This window comes from Caretta caretta, chromosome 19 (assembly GCF_965140235.1).
Source record: "Caretta caretta isolate rCarCar2 chromosome 19, rCarCar1.hap1, whole genome shotgun sequence".
Lineage (NCBI taxonomy): Eukaryota > Metazoa > Chordata > Testudines > Cheloniidae > Caretta > Caretta caretta.
This window is the reverse complement of record NC_134224.1, coordinates 3,697,051-3,719,124: the sequence shown is the minus strand read 5'-3', so window position 1 is coordinate 3,719,124 and position 22,074 is coordinate 3,697,051. Positions and strand designations below refer to the sequence as shown.

At 44.3% G+C, this 22,074-nt stretch overlaps 1 protein-coding gene across 4 annotated transcripts in view; it reads left to right on the top strand.

Annotated features, from left to right (window-relative positions):
- The window catches only part of TFAP2E (transcription factor AP-2 epsilon), a 50,079-nt gene extending 28,701 nt beyond the window's left edge, over positions 1-21,378 (top strand). For 2 of the 4 annotated variants that reach the window (XM_075121302.1, XM_048826022.2), the window contains exons 4-8: positions 10,574-10,672; positions 12,233-12,461; positions 13,686-13,804; positions 18,803-18,944; positions 19,859-21,378. In XM_075121302.1, the coding sequence (XP_074977403.1) occupies positions 10,574-10,672; positions 12,233-12,461; positions 13,686-13,804; positions 18,803-18,944; positions 19,859-20,147 (878 nt within the window). In that variant the 3' untranslated portion in view covers positions 20,148-21,378. The remainder of the gene's footprint in view (positions 1-10,573; positions 10,673-12,232; positions 12,462-13,685; positions 13,805-18,802; positions 18,945-19,858) is intronic. The other 2 variants (XM_075121303.1, XM_048826024.2) reach the window with 1 other exon arrangement.
- The last annotated feature ends 696 nt before the right edge of the window (positions 21,379-22,074 follow it).

Genomic DNA, 22,074 nt, shown 5'->3' with positions numbered 1-22,074 from the left:
CTTTCCACTGTGACACTGGTGTCTGATGGAGATCAGTGGTACTGGTGTCTTTTCCCTAGAGCAATCTCCAAGCTACCCACCAACTCCAAAATGGCAGGTGGACTGGCATATCTACATGACTGTGGTTTGAAGCTCAAATTAAAGCCCTCCCCAAATGTTCTGTGGATTGGCAGCAAGTTCTACATGAAGAGAAGTCTTTTTTTGTATGACTATTCCAGTCTAATCTTTGCTGAAGGGTCTTTCACCCTTCTATACTCTAAATACATTTTAACAAATTGATAGCAACATTAACATGGCTTGTATAGGATCCATAGCCATTTCTAAAAGACACTGCATCTTTGTTCTCTCCTTTTAGATTATGTAGATCCAAGCCACACAAATTCAGGCGCTTCTGTAGGAAATTACAGTGAAAACCTCTCAAGCATATTACTGTAAAATGGATTATACTGTTTAAACACATAAAGATCCCATATACCCGTTGCCAAAAAGTAATGGGAGTTTGTGCTGCTAAATGAATAAACCTGTGATGCTTAATGCTACAGGGCAGAATGGTGTGTGTGTGTGTGTGTGTGCGTGCATGTGTGTGAAAGAGTTTGCTACTGTGTTACACATCTGAAGCTGGGCTGATCTAGTTTGACATTAAGAAACTTCCTTTGTCATCGGCACCGAACTCCAGTATCAAATTCCTTTCATTTAAACTTTAGGAAACTCTCAAACCTTCATTTATCTTTTCATTCTTTTCCACTCTCCATTTTATTTTCCTTTGCACACCCTTCCAAATATCTATATATTTTTCTAAATTAATGTGAAGCAAAAGCATTATTTATGAAAAGGGGCAGTAGCTATTGAATTATAGCGAGCTGGTAATCATTGAATTAAGGATTTCATTTATTGTTATATTTTATTTTATTTTTGCTAATATAGGCATGAAGAAGGGGTTCAGTTTCATGACTTAAAGGAAGATTATATTTAATTAGGAAGGAAAAATTGAAGGAGCTAAATTGTAATAAACCCTACCTTTTCAACAGAGATATAAAGGTGAAAATAAAAATTGCAACATTGTTCACTATAGACAGCAGACAGCATTGTGGAGAGCATTACTTGGATAGTTATTTCTAGAGCTGAGTGAATGGTGGAAAAAATTATCGGAAATATTAATTGAAATTCAAAAGCACATTTCTAAGGGACTGTGTCTGTGACCCTTTTGTATTCACTTTCTGTGATCATTTGAGTTTCAGTAGCAAAGAGTGAATTTTAACCTTGAATATTTGCTAATTTTGAATTGCAAAATTTGCAGTTCAGGCTGTTACCTAAGTCATCCAATCAGAGAACTGAAACAATTCCATGTGACTTATGAAATTAACCATGACTGTGCATACTGTGAATATTCACAATGAATTGTTTGTGAATTAGCTGCAGAAATGCATGAATGATTCTGAATAACAAATACATTTGAGCATTTTGTGATCCTTTTGTAGACAATTCATGAACACTAAAGAAGGCAAAATTAATTAAATACAATTATTAGTTGCCAATTACTTGCTCACCTCTATTTCCCAAACCTGAAGATGAAAGGACTTTATGCTCATATGTTTGAATAGTTTTTGTTATCCGATTGATTGTCTGTTTCCTTAAGGAGATAATACAGTGTTCAGGTTTCATCTTTAACTTAACTAGCACCTTTCAGTCCAAAGAATACTTAGCTGCTCTCATAAATGTTACAAGCTGATCATGAAACCCACCACAGACATTCAGCTACCTCTGGGATTAAACACAGGATATGTTTAACAGGGCACAGCAACAGTAGACAACAGTTTGAGCGGGAAGTAAAAAAGAATCTGTATTCTACTGAAATCACAGGGGAAATTTAAGCAGGTAGAATGTAGAATTGCATAGAAATATAGGGCTGGCAGGGTCTTTGCAAGGTCATGTAGTCCAGCCCCTTGGGCTGAGGTAAGACTAAGTGTACCTACACCATCCCTAACAGGTGTTGTCTAACCCCTTCTTAAAAATCTCCAGTGAGAGGGATTCCACAACTCCCTTCAGACTACTCCAATATGACTTTGGTCAAACATATTTACCTGGTCAGCTTTGGGGGCATAATCTACTGTATTGATTTGCATTTGGAAAGAAAATTTTAGTATAAAGATCTTGGCTAAGCACTGGGTCTCTTCGTGTTAGCGATCTCGTGGGAACAGTTTGGAGGCTTCTGCCCTGTACTCCATTTTCCCTTTGAGATTCTAAGTTCCATTTACCGATCATCACCCAGGAATCTTGAAAGCTGAAAGATAAAAAACAAGATTCTTTCGATCCTTCCATTTGAAAAGGCCTGCAAGCAGAGTGCGGCATTTCCTAGAGAGGGTCTTTGACATGGGGACTTGGTTCAGGTCGTGCATTCAAGATAAAGAAAATACCTGTATAATCCCCTCTGGGAAGAAAGGATAATTACAGACTGCAGGTTTGAAATATAGCTGATGGCACTGACCTCCTTCTCAGGACCATCAATAAATACCTCCCTGCTGAAACACCAGGAAATTGAACAATCTGAACTCTGAAGTACTGTCTGATTGAAAATAAGAGCTTTCAACAGTACAATAGGAGCTACTCTCACTCACACCCACATGCAGACACTTCTTGTATATCTGTGTATCTACAGTATGTAATTTACAACTGGAGACATTCAAACTGAGGTTAGATTAGTCCTCCTTGATGGATGCTGATAATCCTTTGCCCTTCTTAATGTTTACAAACATTAATTAACTAAAGCCTCTCAACCCTGTCTACATAAATACATCTTACCAGTGGGCAAAATGAGGCAGAGAGAGCTTAAGTGACATAGACAGCGTCCCACTTTGTGCCAAGGAATGGAATCCAGGAATCTTGATTCCCTGTCTGCTGCTCTAATCGCTAGCCATTGTTGTTTCTAATGCAAGGGGCTGGACTAGCTTACACAGAAGGTTCCTTTGTGCTAGCATCTAGAATTCTATCACACACAGTGAAACTTCTCTTAAGCAACCTCTCAAAGGACTGATAAAAATAAATTACTCAGTGCAGGTGTCCTTTTAAAGGTGGAGCAGAACTTTACTCTCACGGTTGTAAATCTATAGTAACTCCATTAAACTCAGTGGAGTTGACACCAGTGAGAGGAGAAAGAACCAGGACCAATGTGTCTAAGGTCTGACACATGTGTCCGCATGTGTCAGAGAGAAGGGGAAAACAGGCTGGTAGGAAGGGTGATGTTTATTGATCTACGTACTCCCTGTTTCCTCTTCACCGTGCCCAGTGACTGAGTTGGAAATCAAGCTGAGCAAGTAATTTGCAGTAAACAATTTAGTTGTCAAATGTTGCCACTTTTTCTGCCCACAAATTGTTTTCAAGAAGGACAAACATTTCTCAAATGAAAAAGCACGTGCCCGCTTTTGTTGTAAAATATTTTCTCCTGTAAGAACAATTCGCTGTGAAGACCCAATATCTGAACCTCAAACTGTGTCCATCATTCTCCTCATCCTGGTGTCTGAGTGGCTGGTGGCTAGCTAGAGAAATCATGTGGTACTTTCCCTGTAATTTGATTGGATGCCATATGTACACTACCTGACCACCACTGTGCATACTACTAATTTGTCAATTAAATAGAAGCTTCAAAATTTGCTTGTGGTGAATATTCCTGGTTAAACATTGCTGTTTACAAGTTGCCTACTGAAGCTTGAAGGCTCAGATGTTTGTGGGAAGCAAACGTGAGCGTACTGCAGACACAGCAGAATTGAAATTCACTTTTGAATTCAAATGAAGATTTGCAGAAGGCTCTTTCCTGATTTACACCCAGATCTTGTTTGAAACTTCTTTGAGCAAAATTCAGTGATTCATAACCCCTCCTCATCAGGATGGCATGTCAGTGGGAATAAAGCCAGCTATAGCGAACAAGATGAAAAATTTAAACCTAAGAAATACCAAAGCCAAGGCTGCAAGACTCCCTCCATCCAGTCCAATTTCCTTGTAAAGCTCTCTTTGCTACATACTGGTGTGTGCCAGGGGCTAAGAATGCAATTTTCTAATGAAAGAACAGGGAAGAGAGCCATTTTCAAATGTACATCAGGAGTTTAACTGACTAGTCTCTAAGGACAGTATCTGGTTCGACAATAGAGTTTTGAGATCCAAGCACTGCAAGGAGTTTTTATATATTCACAAGCTCAAATATCCACTTGTTGCAAAGACAGACAGCACCATGGATGTCTGGAGGTGGAATGTCATTGCCACCAAAGCACCATGCACTCAGAAAAAGGATGGAGGTTATCTCCAGAGGCAACAGCACCACAGGGTTACAGATCTGTCAGTGCTGCAATCCTAACCCATCCCTGACAGATGAAAGCTTATTCTGCTTGATGTACAATGGGAGCTGGGGATAGAGAGATGTCTGCTTTCTAACAGACACTGAGGTTGGTGTGGGATGGGACAAACCGGAAAGGGAAAAATAAGAAACTTTCCAAGCCCTCACTTTTCTCACTTTTTGAGAGGAACCTCTTGGATACATTTCCTCTTTCCTTTCTGGTTTCTCTCTGCACCTGGAACCTGAATCCAAAACAAAGGCTTCTGTGCGTAGGGGACTCTTAGCTGGGACCAGGAGCAAACATGCTAGAAACCTCATGCTTACGCTTCCTAGCCTTGGAAGCTCTCCAGCCCAATTCTACAGAAACAAGCCTTACTCTGTTCTCCCTGGCACTGGTTTCACACCCATCTAGTTCCATTGGCTCAGTGGAGTGACTCCTGATTTACACTGGTGTCAATTGTCAGTGAGAACCAGTCCCAAGGCATTCAGATAAATGACCAGGAGTTTGGATGCTTCCCCAAACCAGAACCAAACCCAAATTCCAAGCTTCCTTTCTTTCTGCTACATTTTGTAAACACCAATCTGTACATTTTACAAACCTTGGCCCTGCTCTCATGCACTCTGAGCACATCAGAGGGGACTGCAGTGAAGCCCATGAAGTTCCCTGGATAAGCGAGATCAGAATCAGGGCCAATTGTTAGCGGCCAACACATTATTCTTCCAATGGAGCAGAAGAGAAACCCTCCTCTAGCCATGCTCCTGGTGCTGCAGGGAATGATCAGTTTACAGATTGTAAAGTGACAATTAAAGCTCTCAGTTGCAGGGAGTGTGATGTACCATTTATTGCGGGGGGCTGAGGCTTAGGGAAAGTCAAGTGCTGGGTCCAGATGCTTTGCAAGGAAGGATTCTGATACCGGAGTAAATGTGTAAAGATTTTTTTTCCCCCAGCAAACTGTAGGCAAAAGTGGATCTAGTGTAGCTCTCATTTCCCTCTGCTCTTGCTGGGGCTGTGTTTGTAATATGAGCCCTGTGTCCCTCACATCCCCTGGCCCATCTTCACCCTGCAGTGGGCCCAGCCAGGCACAGGTCACAAAGAGACCCTCATCTGAGTCTCCATTACAATCCACTCAGCAATAGAAGGGGGCAGGTAGCAGGCAAAGATGGCCTTGGGTGAATGCCCTCAGAGCAGGGGGCCTCCTCAGCCAGCGCAGAGCTGGCAAAAGGACTCTGTGCAGTCTCCCCGCACAGCCCCTGGCACCAGGGCATCCTGATGGGAGGAGGGGATGTGGCCAGGGAGCTCTGCACTCCAGTTATTCTGGGCTGTAGAATGGCCACAAGTTAGAACAGCCCCTCGGACCTAACTTCAACAGGAGGCTATGCAGCCCCCACTGAACCCAGAATCCAGGAGGTACAGAGATGGCTTAAAGCCACCTTTCCCCTCACCACCCTGGGCTATATTGCCTGAGGTACAGCACAGAACCCAGGCTCCTGGCCTCCCATTACATTTTGAGAAAACTGCAGCATCCCACTGGAGATGCCAGGTCCTTCACAGGTTGGTCTTTCAGCTCCCTTCTGTCTATCTACAAAGCATCAACCAGTCTCATATCTTGGCACTGTATCTACTCCCCCTGGCTACATCTACCATCCCAGCACTTTCACCTACAGGATCTTTCATCCAAGGATCTCAAAGCACCTGACAAGCTTTAATTAAACAGCACAACATTCCTCCAAGGTATCTTTATCCCCATTCTGCAGATAGTGAAACCCAGGCACACAGAGAAGAAATGACACAATGCATGTCCAGGGCAGAGCTGGAATAGCACCCAGAGTCCTGACTTCCAGTCTCTCAGCTCTTACCACCAGGCCACTCTGCAGCATTTGTGGGTTTATAGCAGCTCCACGGCATGGTGCAGCATGATGAGCATGGGGTGATAAAACCCTGTTGAAAGCAGTGAGGGAAGGTACGCAGAACGGCCACGTGGCTGTCTGTTCTTAGAAACTGGGACACATTTTGAAATCTCTCTCGGCCCTTGTTATGAAAGTCCCTGTCTCAGATTAATTGAGTTCTGTCTCAGCGTGTGAGTTTCACCATCTCAGAAAGCTATGCCCAAGGTGTGTGCAGAGGACAAAAGAGATGCAAATCAGCATGCACACACGCACACACACACGACATTTCTGGTTGGAAATCACAAGTTTCTCTCATTCTAAGGGAAGACAAAACAGCATGTACCCTCTAGAACCATGGCTGGACGCTCACATAGGATTTTAGGTCACCATTTACCCTGCTGTTCGGCACACACAAAATGTGTAATGTGTAGCAACCAGTGCCTCCCCTGGGAGAGTAAACCAGACAGTGAGATCCTGAGCTCTGCCTGATGGAAATGCACCTGGCAACACGAACAAGAAACACAGAGGCAAATTTCCTTCCAATATCTGCCCACTGCTTGCACGTTTATTACTGACACTGCAGTATTTTTAATGGCTAAATTTATTATACGAGAGAGGATAATAGATCAGAGACTATGTGAGAAAATCCTCCCTGATATTTCAGGACAACGTCATTTCAAAGCAAGTTCAAAGCTTTTCAAACCTTGGGCAAGTCTGTAGGGCTAGATTCCCATTTATTTCAATAGGAGCTAGATGTCTAAGTACCTTTGTGAATCTGGGCCTCGGTTCTCCATCTATAAAATGGAGATGATAATACTCCTTGTCTTCACCCTTGTCTATTTACGCTGTAAGTTTCTTGGGGCAGGGACTGCTTCTCGCTATGTGTCTGTTCAGCGCTCAGTACTATGGGTCCCTTTTCTCAACCGGAGCCTTTTTGCACAAACAGAAGACACCAGTTGTGCCAAATAAATGCTATTCATTAATGTCACGCTGCCATTTATAGTCTTAAAGCCCCGGGTTTAACTTGGGATTTCTAAAGGGACACAACTAAAGATAGGTGGCCCCAAAACACAATCTATCCATCTGCCTAAAACTGTCTGCAGACTCCATGAGTTTTCCCCCCAGAATGGGAACTTAATGTTCCTTGCTTAAAAATAAATCCGTGCTGGTCGCCCAGCACACAAGCCACATCTTTTAAATCCCACCTTTGCTTTGCAGAACACTGTCTTCTAGCACTGCCTGGGCTGTAGGCTCCCTGCAACTGCGGACCCCTGGGAACACGCCCCCAGCCCCATCTCTAACGCTACCAGGTCCTCCCTTGTCTGAGCGCATTATTTAGCTGTTGCATAGTCTGTAAGCTCTCTGGGACAGGGGCTGTCTTTCAACATTGGAGCTAAATGGAGTACTAATCTGGGTAACTGTTTCTATAGAAATAATTAAGTAATAATAATTGTTGTAGTGAAGCAGAAAGCATCAGGAAAGAAAGAGGTTTCAAGTTTTCCAGGCAGTTACTAAAAATACACAATAAAAGTATCACCAGTGAGTCAAGAGGGCAAGGGCTTAAATCCATAGAAGCTAAACTATGCAGACAGTGCCACCTAGCCATATTTTATCAGCTTCCCCATTCTGCCTATCCCATTGATTTCTGTAACTTTGAAAGCTCTGGCAGGTAGAGGTGATGCTCACTAACTTAAATCAGATCCATTGCCAGTCCAGTCCAGTCCAGTCCAGTCCAGTCCAGTCCCCTCCCCCCCCCCCCACACACACACAGAAACCCACCACTGCTGCATCCCTTTGTCCTCCTGGAGTAATTCCCTTCAGCTGAGCCCTATCCAATTACCTCTCGTCCCCTGCCTGGCTGTCTGGCAATCCCTGCAGTGAGGAGACAAACACCTGTGGTGAGTTCTGTGTCCAGGAGAGCATTTTAACTCCTTCCTTGCCACCCAGTGGCTGGGTTTATATTCACCCTGTTACACAGATGAGCAGAGCCTTGGACGTGTCCCTGTAACATTCATGGTGGAAATACAGTCTTTGTATAATACAAGGACAGATGGCTCAGCTCACCAAAGTTCCTAATTTGGGTCCTATATTTCTAGGGTTATCCATCTGCAGTGGGGTCAATTCCTCCCTTGCATAATGACAGGTTTCAGAGTAACAGCCGTGTTAGTCTGTATTCGCAAAAAGAAAAGGAGGACTTGTGGCACCTTAGAGACTAACAAATTTATTTGACCACTGATGTCCATCTGTTTGCATTTGGAGAGGAAGATGATGTCTGTCTGTATCTGCACGAGTTTTTTCATGAAGTTGATAGATACATTTGTTAGTCTCTAAGGTGCCACAAGTACTCCTTTTCTTTTTGCGAATTCCTCCCTTGATATACACACCTATTTCTCATGGAGTCTAATGGAAGAATAAGCCTACTGATGGGAAGGCAATACCCGCAGTGTTCCAAGGTGGATCAAACCCCAGACAGGACATCTCAGGTGGTCTAAACCAAGCAGACTTTAAAGGAGAAAGCCCAGTACAATGCAGCCTGCTTAATTTGTATATCAGAGCCTTAAGGCTGGAGGCAAACACCCCTGAACACTGGGAATGTTCCGATTTAGATTTGTATCCAAACCGTACAACACAGTGCCGCCTCTGCTTAGCACACAGAGTAGCAGAACGCTTCCTGGGGAGAACCATCCAATGGCCCAAAGCCCAGCTAGTTTGCCTTGAAAACCTTGTCCCCGTAATGTAATTTTAAATCTTGCTACAGTGGTTCCTCCTGCTGCACTGGGGCCCAGGTCTAAATCTCAGAAACGTTCTTTGCTTAGTGCAACACAGCACTTCCCAGATGGTCAGTCATCTGGAAGCACCAACATGGTTTGGAAAGTGAGATTCTGCTTGCATCGGAAACAAAGCAAACCCAGAGCTAGTGCAGGCAGGGCTTCGTGTTGCCTGCTGAGTACTGGGCAAACCTCTGATAGTCTTGTGCTTCCTTCTTGTCTGCAGGCTGACTGGTGTTCCGATCACCTGAGTCTTGAGGCAACAGGAAAGCAGCTTTCTGCAGATCAGGGGGACATTTTGGTTTGCTCATGACAAGAGCCAATTTTGGTTCCAAAAAGGCCAAGGAAACCAAACTCCCAGTCTCTGATGGTAGTTTTGTCTCTCATCTGCAGCAGGTTTATTGGTAAAAAAGCTGGAGATCGGACCAGGCAAACAGAAAGCGACACCAAAACAAAAATATTTCATGTAGTTATGTTTGATTGTCTGATTGGATTAAGGAAGCCTGGTCTAGTGGATAGGGTAGTGATCTTGGAGTCTATTCCCAGCACTAGCAATGGCCTATTCTGTGACCTTGGACAAGTTACTTCCCCTCTCTTTGCCTCTGTTTCCCCTTCCACCTTTTTGTCTGTCTTGTCTATTTAGAGTGCAAACACTTTGGGACGGGACTCTCTCCTTCTGTGTATGTACAGCACCTAGCAAAATGGGGCCCTGGTCTCAGTTGGGGTTTCTAAGCACTACTGAAATACAGATCATTATTCAAATTAATTGTCTGCTATGGGTTCTCCTTGTCACAGCACCTATAACATTCAGAAAGTCATTGCATGTAACAGAGACTGCCTAACTGGTTCTGGACTGTGGCTCTGGGAGTGGCAGGGACTAGCTTAGTCTTCTCTAGGTGGATTGGTTTTCTGCAGTGTGCATATTCCTAAAAAAAAGTCAGCACGTTTTAAAACTGTCATAGTGACACACCATGTGTCAATGCCTCATCATGTCCTGTTCATCCGCCCGTCACCGTGCTGCCATGGACCGTAGCGCCTGGCCTTGCTGCCCCGCACTCTGTCACGGCATGGAATGCCTCCCAAACACATGTCTGCATTTTACCTTTTTGCTCTGCAAGGTGAGCTTTCCAATAGCTTCCAGCATTATACCGCACCAAGTCCAAGATTCGCTCTCTCATCCAGGACCAGGGGAAAACAAATGCTGTGACATGTGGATGAGTCGTGTTGCATGGTTGTACCGTCCTGCATGGATATGTAGCCAGACACACAGATACGTAGGTGCCCAGTGGTGCACGGAAGCATGAATACACATTGATGCATGAATCCACAGGGATGAAGTATGAACCTACAAGTAATGCACAACTCTTCACTGACACATGAATGCATGGAAACACGTGGACACACTGTGATGCACAAAACACATGAAACCACAAGACATACACAGCTCTCCAGGGATGCATGGGGCTGCATGGATGCATGTTGATTCATGTCTCAATGAAGTCCAAAAACTTAGAAATGCATGGACCTGCAGTGAGACACATCTTTGCAGTGATACGTGGACATTTTTAAAACATGCTCTGGCTTTTTATTTTAGGAATGTGCCAAGGGATAAATATTAACCATCCGGGGAATGTGAAAGAAAGCCCTGACGTCGCTGCTGTCTGGAAGCAGCTCTGCTTTCCTAGCCCATACGGTGATGTTCTTGAATCTTTTAGCCTCTGTTCTTCCCTTAGAACCTCTCCATCAGCCACAATCCCAAGTGTCACAACTGTCAGAACTTTACCCTTTGCTAGTCAGTTCCGAAGGGAAACCCATGCAACCTGTCCTTCAGTCCCCCGACGTTGTCAGAGTTTCACACTGAGAGGGAATTTAATAGACCATAGCTTATTTCCATTCATCTTTTAGCCCTAAAACATTAGCCATTTTTATGTAACATGTGCTGCTCTTTTATTGCCATGCTAACAAGTTGTTGAGCTGTATTTACAATATGCTGATTGTAAGGCCCCCTTAATGGGCTCAGTATACTTGCCCTTTCCGATTAAATTTCAGGTTTGCTGTTTCATTTTGGGCATGTGTATTTCCTTTATAAAACCTGGATCTCACCCTGTTATTTGTTGCTCTAAGTATTAGGCATGTGTACTGTTTGAATGTACATCATGGAGTGACCATTACTCAGTAACCACAAAGAATGCCAGGGTTTAAACAATCTGGAGTGATTGCATTTGCAGTTAGCTATGGCGTCTTTGAAAACCGTGGATTCAGAGTTAAATTGGGTATTAATTTCAAAATATAAAACCCAAAGTCACTTGGCACAAGCCTCTGCCATGGCTCTAACCAAGAAACCTTTATTGTGTCTAAAGAGGTTTCTTACTGAAGTGACGTCTGGGGAAAATAGGCCAGTTTCACTCTCGGTGTAAGGCCATGGGCTCTGTGTGAGCTTGCTGTTCACCACCATCCGTCTGCCTTTCTGCTTTTAATTGGCATTTTCCCCATTAAGTATAAGGCAGTTTGTTCTGGGTTGTTTGGTGAACTGATCTTTTCAGTTAACTTTAGACCAGGGTGACCCAAGTGTGGGGTTCCCGCTTGCTGTGTGCCTGATCCAAAGCCAGATGAAGTCAATATGAGCCTTCCCATGTCCACACACATCTCCCTTAGCTCCCCTGGGGTTTGCTGAGTCTCAGATAACGGAGGCGCTAGGAACAGAGTCCAGGTCTGTTGTTCCTCCCTAATGGTGCTGTGTGACCATGGGCCTCAATGAAAATCCCAAATCCAAAACCCCTCCAAAAATCAGCAGTGCTGGAAATCTTGAAACAGGATCCAGATCTGAGTTTTGCAAATGGCCCCCTTCTCTGTGACAGGCCAAACCAAAATCTTGGATCCTAAGCACCCCTAAGACAGACAGGGGAAGGCGGGATTGGGGATCTGGTCAAAATTATGCACCTGGTCCTTTCCTAGAGGCCAAACAAGAACCCCGGGTCCTAGCACCCCTGAATTTGGAGGGATAAGTTACAGATCTGCATTTTGCCTGGTTTTCAAACCCACCCCTCAGGCAGTTTCTCTTTCTCCATTAAGAAACATACAAGACCAAGGAAAACACCATGGTCATGTCTGTTTACTTCTTACGACGGAAATGCCTGTACATTGAGCTCCTGGAATGCTGTCAGAGTGGCCCCAAGCATCACCAAGTTTCTGTTTCCTCTGCTTTAGATCCTTTCCAGTGACATTCTTTCTCTCTTGCTGCTTTTCCTTCCAGTGCCCATCCCCTCGAAGGCAAACGGCACCACCATCTCTGCCCTATCGATGAACAAAGACAGTTTGATTGGAGGGGTGACAAATCCCAACGAGGTCTTCTGCTCCGTGCCTGGCCGGCTCTCCCTTCTCAGTTCCACCTCTAAGTACAAGGTGACTGTCGGGGAGGTGCAGAGAAGGCTCTCCCCACCAGAGTGTCTCAATGCCTCTCTTCTCGGGGGAGTCCTAAGGAGGTAAGTACCACACCTTACTTATCTTCCTCTGATTTTGTCTCTCCTCTGCTTCCTTCAGGTCAAAGTGTCTGAGCTATTTCCAGTGATGAACCCTTGCTGGTCATTTTTAATTATTTGCATTGCAGTAGAGCCTAGGAGCCTCAGTCAAACACAGAACAAAAAGATAAACCCTGCCCCAAAGAGCTTACAGTCTAGGGAATGCCCTTGAGACTGTCCCACTGACTTCAGATGGCATCTGCAGGTCCTTCCGATTTGGTATGATGTACAGGTCTGGTTACAATTTCAAACCCCGAGATCCGAATCTGGGAAAGTTCACATTCTGATCCAAATTGTGCAGCTGCCCCCTAGGTCTATAAAAGGCCAAGCCAAAGCCCTATCCCAAACACCTTGCCAAACTTCAGGGGTGTTCAATATCTGAACCCAAGTACGAATTTTGCAGCTTGTGCCCTAGTTCTGGGATCCATTGCAAGTGCTTTGTTCAGCTCTACCACGTGGTTATTCTTATATCTTGTCATCGGATAGAGAAGTCCCAGTCCAGGGCTCTTTTTATTTCAGAACAGCAAAGGCTGCAGAGTTGTTGAATTAAATTATTCCAGTAACAGGCCACATGTTTTGCTGCTGCTTTGGGGGATAGTCAATTTTATTGCCTTTTGCGGAGATGCAGCCCCAAACCTGCAATGAGCTCACTGGTTGGCTGTTGCTGTTGTCACTCCAGTAAGACCCACCTTTTGGAACAATATTAAAGCCCAGCAGGTCTCTGTGCACTTCTGGGCACATGGGTATTTTTGCAATACAGCGCATCACCTTGCAAGTTCCTACAAGTTTGCAGCCCAAATGCTTCTTTGTTAATGAATCTGTGAGTCTCCTGCACAAACTTAGATGAGCTGCTGTTTGTTGGAACAAAGGCATCACAGAGGATTGCTATTGTTGAGAATTTGAAACAATAAAACTAGTGATTGGATGAAGGTTCTTTTTAGTCTCATATCTGTTTCATTCTCTCCAGGGCTATAAAAGAATCCAGGACTACTGTGTCATTTGGAATATAGAAATTGATTTTAACAAACTTTATATTCTGTTATCAGTAGTTCTTACAATTGAGATTTGTGAAGCTTATTGTATATTTTATGCCAGATCAAGAGACTACTCAGTTACAACAGCAATTTGTGTGTTGTTTTTTCTTTCCTTTCAACTAAAATCTTTTCCCTCCTTGTTTCCCTCTTGCAGGGCAAAATCAAAAAATGGTGGAAGGTGTTTAAGGGAAAGATTAGAGAAAATAGGCTTAAATCTACCTGCAGGAAGGCGTAAAGCTGCCAATGTCACTTTGCTGACGTCGTTGGTGGAAGGTAAGAGTCGTTCTGTGGTTTAACATCAGACTGGGGTGCCCAACCTTTGCCCATTCTAAGTCCTCCATTTGCAATTTGACAGAAGGCCTAAAACAGAACAGATTATGCAGCAGCCATCATTAAGCCAAAGTGGGGTCTGCATGTAATTCTCCATCTTGACCCAAGCACATCTTCTGAACTAACAGATTTCTGCTGGGCTAACAAGAGCACAGTTTGGAGAAAGCACTCACAATCGGAACGAGGTAGGACTCCGCAGACCTGTCAGGGCAAATGTTGCAGCGCTTACACATGGCAACCAATGCTTTTGGGGTCCTTTAGAACATCACGGGATCTAGAATTTAGAACCACTGAAATCTGAAACCCAACCTGTGTTGCTTAGCTATGACTGGTTCACATAAGTCAAATGTTATTCTTTCTGCTCCCTCATTGTATGAGCTTAACTCTTCAAATCAAATTTTCAGCACTAGTTTGAAATGTGCTATAAATGACTATTGGAGCTTAAAATTCACTTTTGTGAATTACTACAAGTAAAACTCAGTTGCATGAAGATTCACAGAAAGCAAACACAAAAGGAGCAGGAACGCGGCCAAAGCAAACTCATTAAGAAATTATCACGAATATTCACCAACCTATTGCAAAGTTACTGCACTACTGAAAATGTTGTGTCCTTGGCCCAAACAGACCTGTTTGTTGGGACTCAGACTTGTGTAGATCTCCACATGTTCCCTTGACTTGCCTTTGAAATAGGTCAAATGCACTTCCAATCCTAGCTGCCCCTATGTCTGGATTCATGATACACTAGTGCTCCGCACACTCCTTAAAAATATGCTTGAGGTTGGCTCAATGGCTCTGCTGTGTGAGACAGCAGGGTTCAATTCCCAAAAGAGAACAGTGAGGGAACCACAGCCTTCTAGGGTGTGTACAGGAAGACAGTCTGTAGTGGCTGATCTGTGAGTATGGTGGGTGCTGAGTGAGGCTACGGGAAATATGCTATTTAGGGCCTCCATAGTCAACATATAACTTGCCCTTTAAATATGAAGTCCCCTTGCTTAAAGCTGCATGTTTAGTAGTTCTCCTCCCAGCCTTCACACTATGGAAATGATGATGTTGCTACCGCATCTATGGACCAAAGGACACAGGAAGGAGACAAATGAAATGGTAGCTCCAACTCCCTTCCAGCTTCGGAATCCATTGTATTTGCGCCCAGCGTGTTGGAGGCAGCTGCCTGCAGTTTTTGAATAGAAAATTGTCTCCATTGTTGCCAGCAAATTAAATGACCCGCTTCATTAGGTGGAGGTTGTTACCAAGGGCAGTCGGTGCGCGCTGAGTGACAGGCTGATTTCCATTCAAAGAAAAGAACGAAAAGAACGAAAGAAAGGAAGAAATATACATTTTGATTTCACGAGGCTGCTGGCTTTTTGGTTACTGCTTAACGGCTCATAGTAAATAAAAGAGTGGGGCCATGTGCGCTTGATGGATCTGATTTCCTCTTGCAACTCAGCATTCTGGTATTGGAAGATGGTTCACCCAGGGGAAGGTGCTAATGCTTTGCCATTTTTCAGCAGACAGAAACTAGGTTGCCCTGCTATGCCCCAGGCCCCTTTTTTCTTGGACATTTGCCGTCTTATTTTAATCTGTTTGCTCCCCTCTGCCTCTTCAACCTCTGTACTTTTTATTTATTCATTTTTTTATTTATTACTGGGTGTTTCTGAGCATTAATTATATTTTTATATCGATGCAGAGCTGTTCATAACTATAGATGGAGGGATGATGTCATTTATTTGTGCATAAGCTTTCGTGAGCTACAGCTCACTTCATTGGATGCATACTGTGGAAAGTGCAGAAGATCTTTTTATACACACAAAGCATGAAAAAATGGGTGTTTACCACTGCAAAAGTTTACCACTGCAAAAGGGGGGAGAGAAAACCTTTTGCAGTGGTAAACACCCATTTTTTCATGCTTTGTGTGTATAAAAAGATCTTCTACACTTTCCACAGTATGCATCCGATGAAGTGAGCTGTAGCTCACAAAAGCTTATGCTCAGATAAATTGGTTAATCTCTAAGGTGCCACAAGTACTCCTTTTCTTTTTATAGATGTAGGGAGAATTGGTGGCCGTGGGTAAATGAGACAGGGGAATAAAAATCATCACCTAAAATAGCAAAATAAGAACATTAGACACATAAAGCTGTACTCGAGGGATGTGCTTAGTGGACAGTTTGCTTGCTTCCAGAGCTTTGCTTCAAGTAGAACTCACACGCTGTTTCTCCTGTGCTAAGGTTCAGCCAGTTTGGAGTCTAAGATTTGTCTCTTTTGATTCTCAAGTGCCAATCTCATCATCTTATAAAGAGGAAGCATGGCATGCTAGAACCAGGGGGAAGGGAAGAGCAGAAGCCATCCTGATGTCCTCCATGAATGTACTATGCAAATCTCAAGGACAGTATTTAGCACTTAGATACTGCAATGCTAGACATGTTAGAAATATTTAAGAGAGCCACATGGGCAAATCAGTAGAAATAGAAATGTGTGTTTGGAATTTTTCATGGGATTTTCAGCCGTCTGCTCTCTGGCATTTTGGGTGAAGGCTTCACTGGAGTTACACCAGGGATGAAGTTGGCTTTAATTCTACACAAGATACCAGGTTACGTTCCAACTTTCAAAACACTCTCAAACACTCCAGAAAAGAGTTTGAAAAGAACGTGGCTAACGTAGGCATCTGGCCCGAAAACTTTACTGAGACTGCCAGGCGCTGAAAGAAACACGTGGGATGAAATGTTGGCTGAATTAGGGCATTACCTGTGTAAAGTCACTTGACAACTCTCCTTCATGGCTATCTCTGCCATGTGCCCTCCTGCGCCACACTGGCCTGAAGGTGTCCCAATCTATTTCATTACAGCAGGTAAGGAAGCCCCTGCTCCACCAGGCCCTGATTCAGCAAAGCACTTTAAGAACATGTACTGACCCTCGGATCAAGCCCCTTTACAGTGTCTCAAGTTGGGCTCCCAAATCACTAGTCACCTTCAAAACACTTAGCTTTAGCCACTAGCACATGCTTCCACCAAGCACCAAGGACAGAGCCAAGAAGTCCCAACTTCCAGTGCTTTGCTTTAACCCCTCTGTTATAGCTTCGGTTCCACAGAAGTGACTGTATTTTCATGCATATTGTGCACACGCACATGCGCCCACACACACAAAATCGCCCCCACTCTGATCTTCTAGTATTTCATGATATAGTGATGGCTGAGGGAGCGAGGAGGGAAAGGAAATTGAGACGCTTCAGACAGGGAAGCGCAAACACTCTGCCCAAACGAGGCTTCACGCACAATTCTCAGAGCTGGGGTGGCAGCGATGGGAACTAGGTTAATGCTATTAGGATGGATGGCCTAATACGTATGAACAGCGGGGGGCAAGTCAAATTAGCTCTGTCTGCCTAACCGGGGGTTTGGGCATGATCAATTGCCATCAGCTCTGATTATTTCCATGGGGATGCCTGAAGATGGATCAATTTCATCAATGAGAGGGCAGTTCCATGGAATGATGGATACCTAGGCTGAGCACTCTCCCCTTAGGCCTTTCTGTTCAGTGAGGAAGGATACAAACAAGACCCTATCTTCCTTCTATTCCTCCTGTGCTTCCCCCATTCCCCTGTTCTTGAGTAATCACAATATTAGGGTGTCCCCTCCCCCCCAAAAAAGGAGTCAGTCCCCTTTGATAGTCCGGGTTTGTGGTAAGGCAGCATGGTTGCCTAACACAATGGGATCATACTCTGATTCTGAAATAGGAGGGCCAGTATGAAAAGATAGAAGGAGAAAACCGGTGCGAGAAAGAGAGAGATGATGCGGGAGGTGGGAGGGACAGAGTTGTCTCTGTTATGCTTCCTCCTGTAAGAACACAGCACAATGGGCCAAATTCCACCCAGATGTAACTTCAGCCACATTGACTTTGGTGTGTTACTTTATCAGCCAGCAAAGGAGGGAGGGAGGGATTTTGTTCTTAGAGCCGGTGACTGTCAATCAGGACTCCTGGGGCATGATTCTCCCACAGCAGGGCACAAGAAACTCCCATTGCTTTCGGTGGGAGCTTGACATAGTGCAGCACCTCCAGAAGGGCCCCCCTGTGGCAGGTGCAACACGACAGGCCTGTCTGCCTCAGTTTCCCTCCAAAGCATCTTCCCAAGTATAAATATAGCCCTTGTGCATTCCATTTATTACAGAAGTCCCATGCATGTAAATTTTAACAAAGTGCCACAACCTTTGTCTAGAACTTCCCTAGCATAATCCAAAACAGTATGCACAGCATACCGTCCTAGGATCCCTCCTCATGCTCCAGCTATCCAGCCCAGTCCTCTCCTGTCCTTGTACCAAGGCAGCCAGCCCAGCCCTTCCACATCCAGAGAACAGCTCCACTCTTCCCAGCAGGAACCCCACAGCCTCTCTGCTGGGAGATCATAGAATCATAGAATATCAGGGTTGGAAGGAACCTCAGGAGGTCATCTAGTCCAACCCCCTGCTCAAAGCAGGACCAATCCCCAATTTTTGCCCCAGATCCCTAAATGGCCCCCTCAAGGACTGAACTCACAACCCTGGGTTTAGCAGGCCATTGCTCAAACCACGGAGCTATCCTCCCCCATCCCTTTACCAGGGGAGCATCCCTCACTCCCCTCCCTGTCTCTGATCCTCTCTGGTTCTTTATAGCCCCCAGTGGCGCCCTGCCCTCTTAATTGGCCAAATGGGAGCACTTGTCTTTGCACAGGAGAGCTGGACCTACTTCTTCACAGGGGCTAGCCACCCTGTGACGCAGCTAGTCCCAGAATGCTAGAGCCAATCCTGGAGAGTCCAGAGTTTTTCTCCCCTTGGCTAGAGATCTGAGGAAAAGGGCATCCAGCCCCAACAGAAATGAGCAAGGCATCCCAATAAGATATGTGGAGACTTCTGCACAAAATGCTCCCTCGTTGTTACACAAGTACAGACCCAGCTCATTAATTTGTCCTTCTTCTAGGCGAAGCGGTTCACCTCGCCCGGGATTTTGGATACGTGTGTGAAACAGAGTTCCCAGCGAAGGCAGCAGCGGAATACCTGTGCCGTCAGCACTCCGATCCCAGCGAACTCCACACCCGGAAAAACATGCTCCTGGCTACCAAGTGAGTATGCATCCCCAGCAGCATCGAGGCCCCCTTGTGCTAGGCACTGTACATACATACCACGGAAAGACAGTCCTTGCCCCAAGGAGGACACACTCACAGTAATGGGCTGCACACACTCATATCCAACGGATACACAACACAGTGAAATGCATCATTCACTCACATTGGAAGGACGAACATGAACATTCAAAGGACATGCTCATTGACACTGCACGCATTTGGCTTATGTTTGCCTTTCATGACATCTCCCCTGGGGATAACGCATCACTTCACCAAACACTTTCCTCTTATTTTTTGTTGTTGGATTGTTTTAAGCTAACTGTTTTCAAGTGGTGTTCTGCTCCAAACAGTGACTCATTAAAAATAGCTTCATGGGGTTCCTTGCTTTTTGGGCCTCAGAGACTTTCAGATCATTTCACTTAGTTTACAAGTAAAAGGATTTTATTTAACTGCCAGTCCTGCAAACTCATCCTGGGACCTGAACTTCAAGCCAGGTTCTTTCCTTCTTGGACATCATCACCAATCATAAAGATTCTGCAAGCTAAATCATGCCCTAAGTAATACCTGTGCAACCCCATTGCCTTCAAATCATGCCCTCAGTGACACCTGTGCAAACATGATTCTTACTGGGGCTTCATAATGATGCACAGGGAATTGAATCGGAGACCCATTAAACTCATCTCGTCCAGGCTAGCAAACAGCTAGCCAATGGAAATGACCTTCAATCCTTACCAGCTCAGGGCTGAATTCAGACCAGTGTCCTGGAAGGGAAACACTTGGAGTCTCTTGGCTCAGTCAGTCTCCCCAGTGATAACAGATTAAATGAATTACAGAAACAGAGCACAAACAGAAACTTAAGACCATAGGTTTCCAGCCTCTTTAAAAACGTAATGGCTTCCTTTCTCTTGTAGGCAAATTTGTAAAGAGTTTGCAGACTTGATGGCCCAGGATCGTTCTCCGCTTGGGAACAGCCGCCCGTCTCTCATCTTAGAGCCAGGTGTCCAAAGCTGCTTGACTCACTTCAGCCTGATAACCCACGGCTTCGGGGGTCCAGCTATCTGTGCAGCACTCACAGCCTTCCAGAACTACCTGGTGGAGTCCCTCAAGGGTTTGGATAAAATGTTCATGAACAGCACAGGGAATGGGCATGCAGCTGGAGACTCTAAAGCATCAGAGAAAGAAGTGAAACATCGGAAATAACATGCTGTCTCCCTCCCCCTCCCCACTGGGGGGAGTTCTTCCCAGCTCATGATAGGAGGTCTGATCTTATTGGTGTTAGAAAAAAAATATGTTTTCCGAACTACGATGTTTGAACTTGAGACGCAACTCTTAAAGCAAACAAATAAACAAGAAGATTTAAAGAATTTAAGAAAGAAGAAGAAGAAAAAGAAGAAGAAAAGAACCTTAATGGACATCACTGAGATCAAGAGAATAAGACAGGTTGATGGCTTTTGTTTATTTTAATGGTGGATGCAGGAAGCCAAGTCATGTGCAATTTTATTTTGTTTTGTTTTTTAACCCACAACAAAATACTGAAGTGCCCCAGGAGTCTGTTCAAACTGAAACACCGAAAAATCACCAGAGAGGAAAGGCCTCAGCCACTCAAGATGCTTTTGAAACTGAGGCAGAAGTAAGTCAGGTGGGATTTTTTTGCATTGCAGGCAGATCTGGATGTATAACCTGCCTTCAACAGGCAGACAGGGAATCTTCCAATGATGCCACCTACACAATCGTCCTATGCCCAAGACAAGAGGAAAATCACCAGCGTTGCTGCCTTGATTTTCAAGCGGTTTTAAGACTTTGTTTACAGTTTGCAACAAACTGACACTCACTACAGATTTTCTCCAGGGCCTATGGAACCCTGAACCATGTCAGGAGAACAGTCTTACACTCAGACTTCTTTCCAAGATGGGAATTGATCAACGAGAACCTTCTGGAATGTTACATGCAAGCCAATGGGGTCAAGCAGGTTAAGTTACACCTGGGACTAAATAAAACTCCACAATCTACAAATAACAGCACACAGGTTTCTAAAATTAATAATAATAATAATAATAATTAATAAAGCACAAGGAGCAGAACTTGAACCAGGCCAAATTGAACTGAACTGTTCTAAATCTGTACATATTTATTTATGTGTAATTAAATCTGAAAGTTTTAAAATGTCCAGTGCAAGTTATTTATATCTAATTGAGTTGGGATTTTTTTTTTTTGAAAGAGGAAAGTCTTTGGATTTTCTGCCATTAGAAATGGGAATGAAGTTTTGGAGTCACAGGCCTGTAGCATGGACAACAGGCTGTGATGATAATGGCTATCGAAGTTCTGCAGGGTTTTGTACTTGCTGTTGTTTCTCTGAGAGCTGCAATCGATGTACAACACACCACAGTGTCATTCTCATTATCTTAATAAACCTCTTTTTATTTGAAGAAAACACCTTCATGTTCTCTGGGACACTTGGTTTCTTCTGTTTCTGTGGCTGCCAGAAGGAAAAGTTCTATAAATCCAAGGGAGGGGAAGTCCCCTTTTGTTTTGTTTGTGTAGCTGACATTTGACTGAAATAAACTATGGATTAATAGAAATGAGCTGAGAGTTACTGGAGCTAGGATTTGCACCCTGATCCTGCAAACAGCTGTACTTTGGGCAGGGCCCCTGCAAGAGCACAGAGCCAGTGGCAGGATTGAAGTCTTTGATTTTACTGAAGACAATACAGCAGAGATGGGTTTACAAAATGAGGATCTGGATCCCCACAAAGTTCTGGGGTGTTTGGATCCATGTTTTGGATTCAGGAGACAAAGACCATTGTGAAATTCAGACTGGAATTGGGGTTCAGATTTTACGCACACACTTGCCAAGTTCTAGGGTGTTCAGATCTGGAGTTTTGGCTCAGGTGTCTTGGTTCGGGCCTTTGTCTGCTTTATAGATATAGTTTTCCCTTAGGAATATAGCAGAGGCTGATGGAAAGTGTAGAGAAACCCTCAAATGATCGCAACATAAACATCCTTAAAAGGGAGATGTTTGGCAATTTAAAAGGAAACGTGAATTTTTTTATATTGAAATCCTCTAGGGATGGGCCCAAACTGGAGCCATTTTTCCAAATCATCATCCCTCCAAAACGTTCAGCATTCAC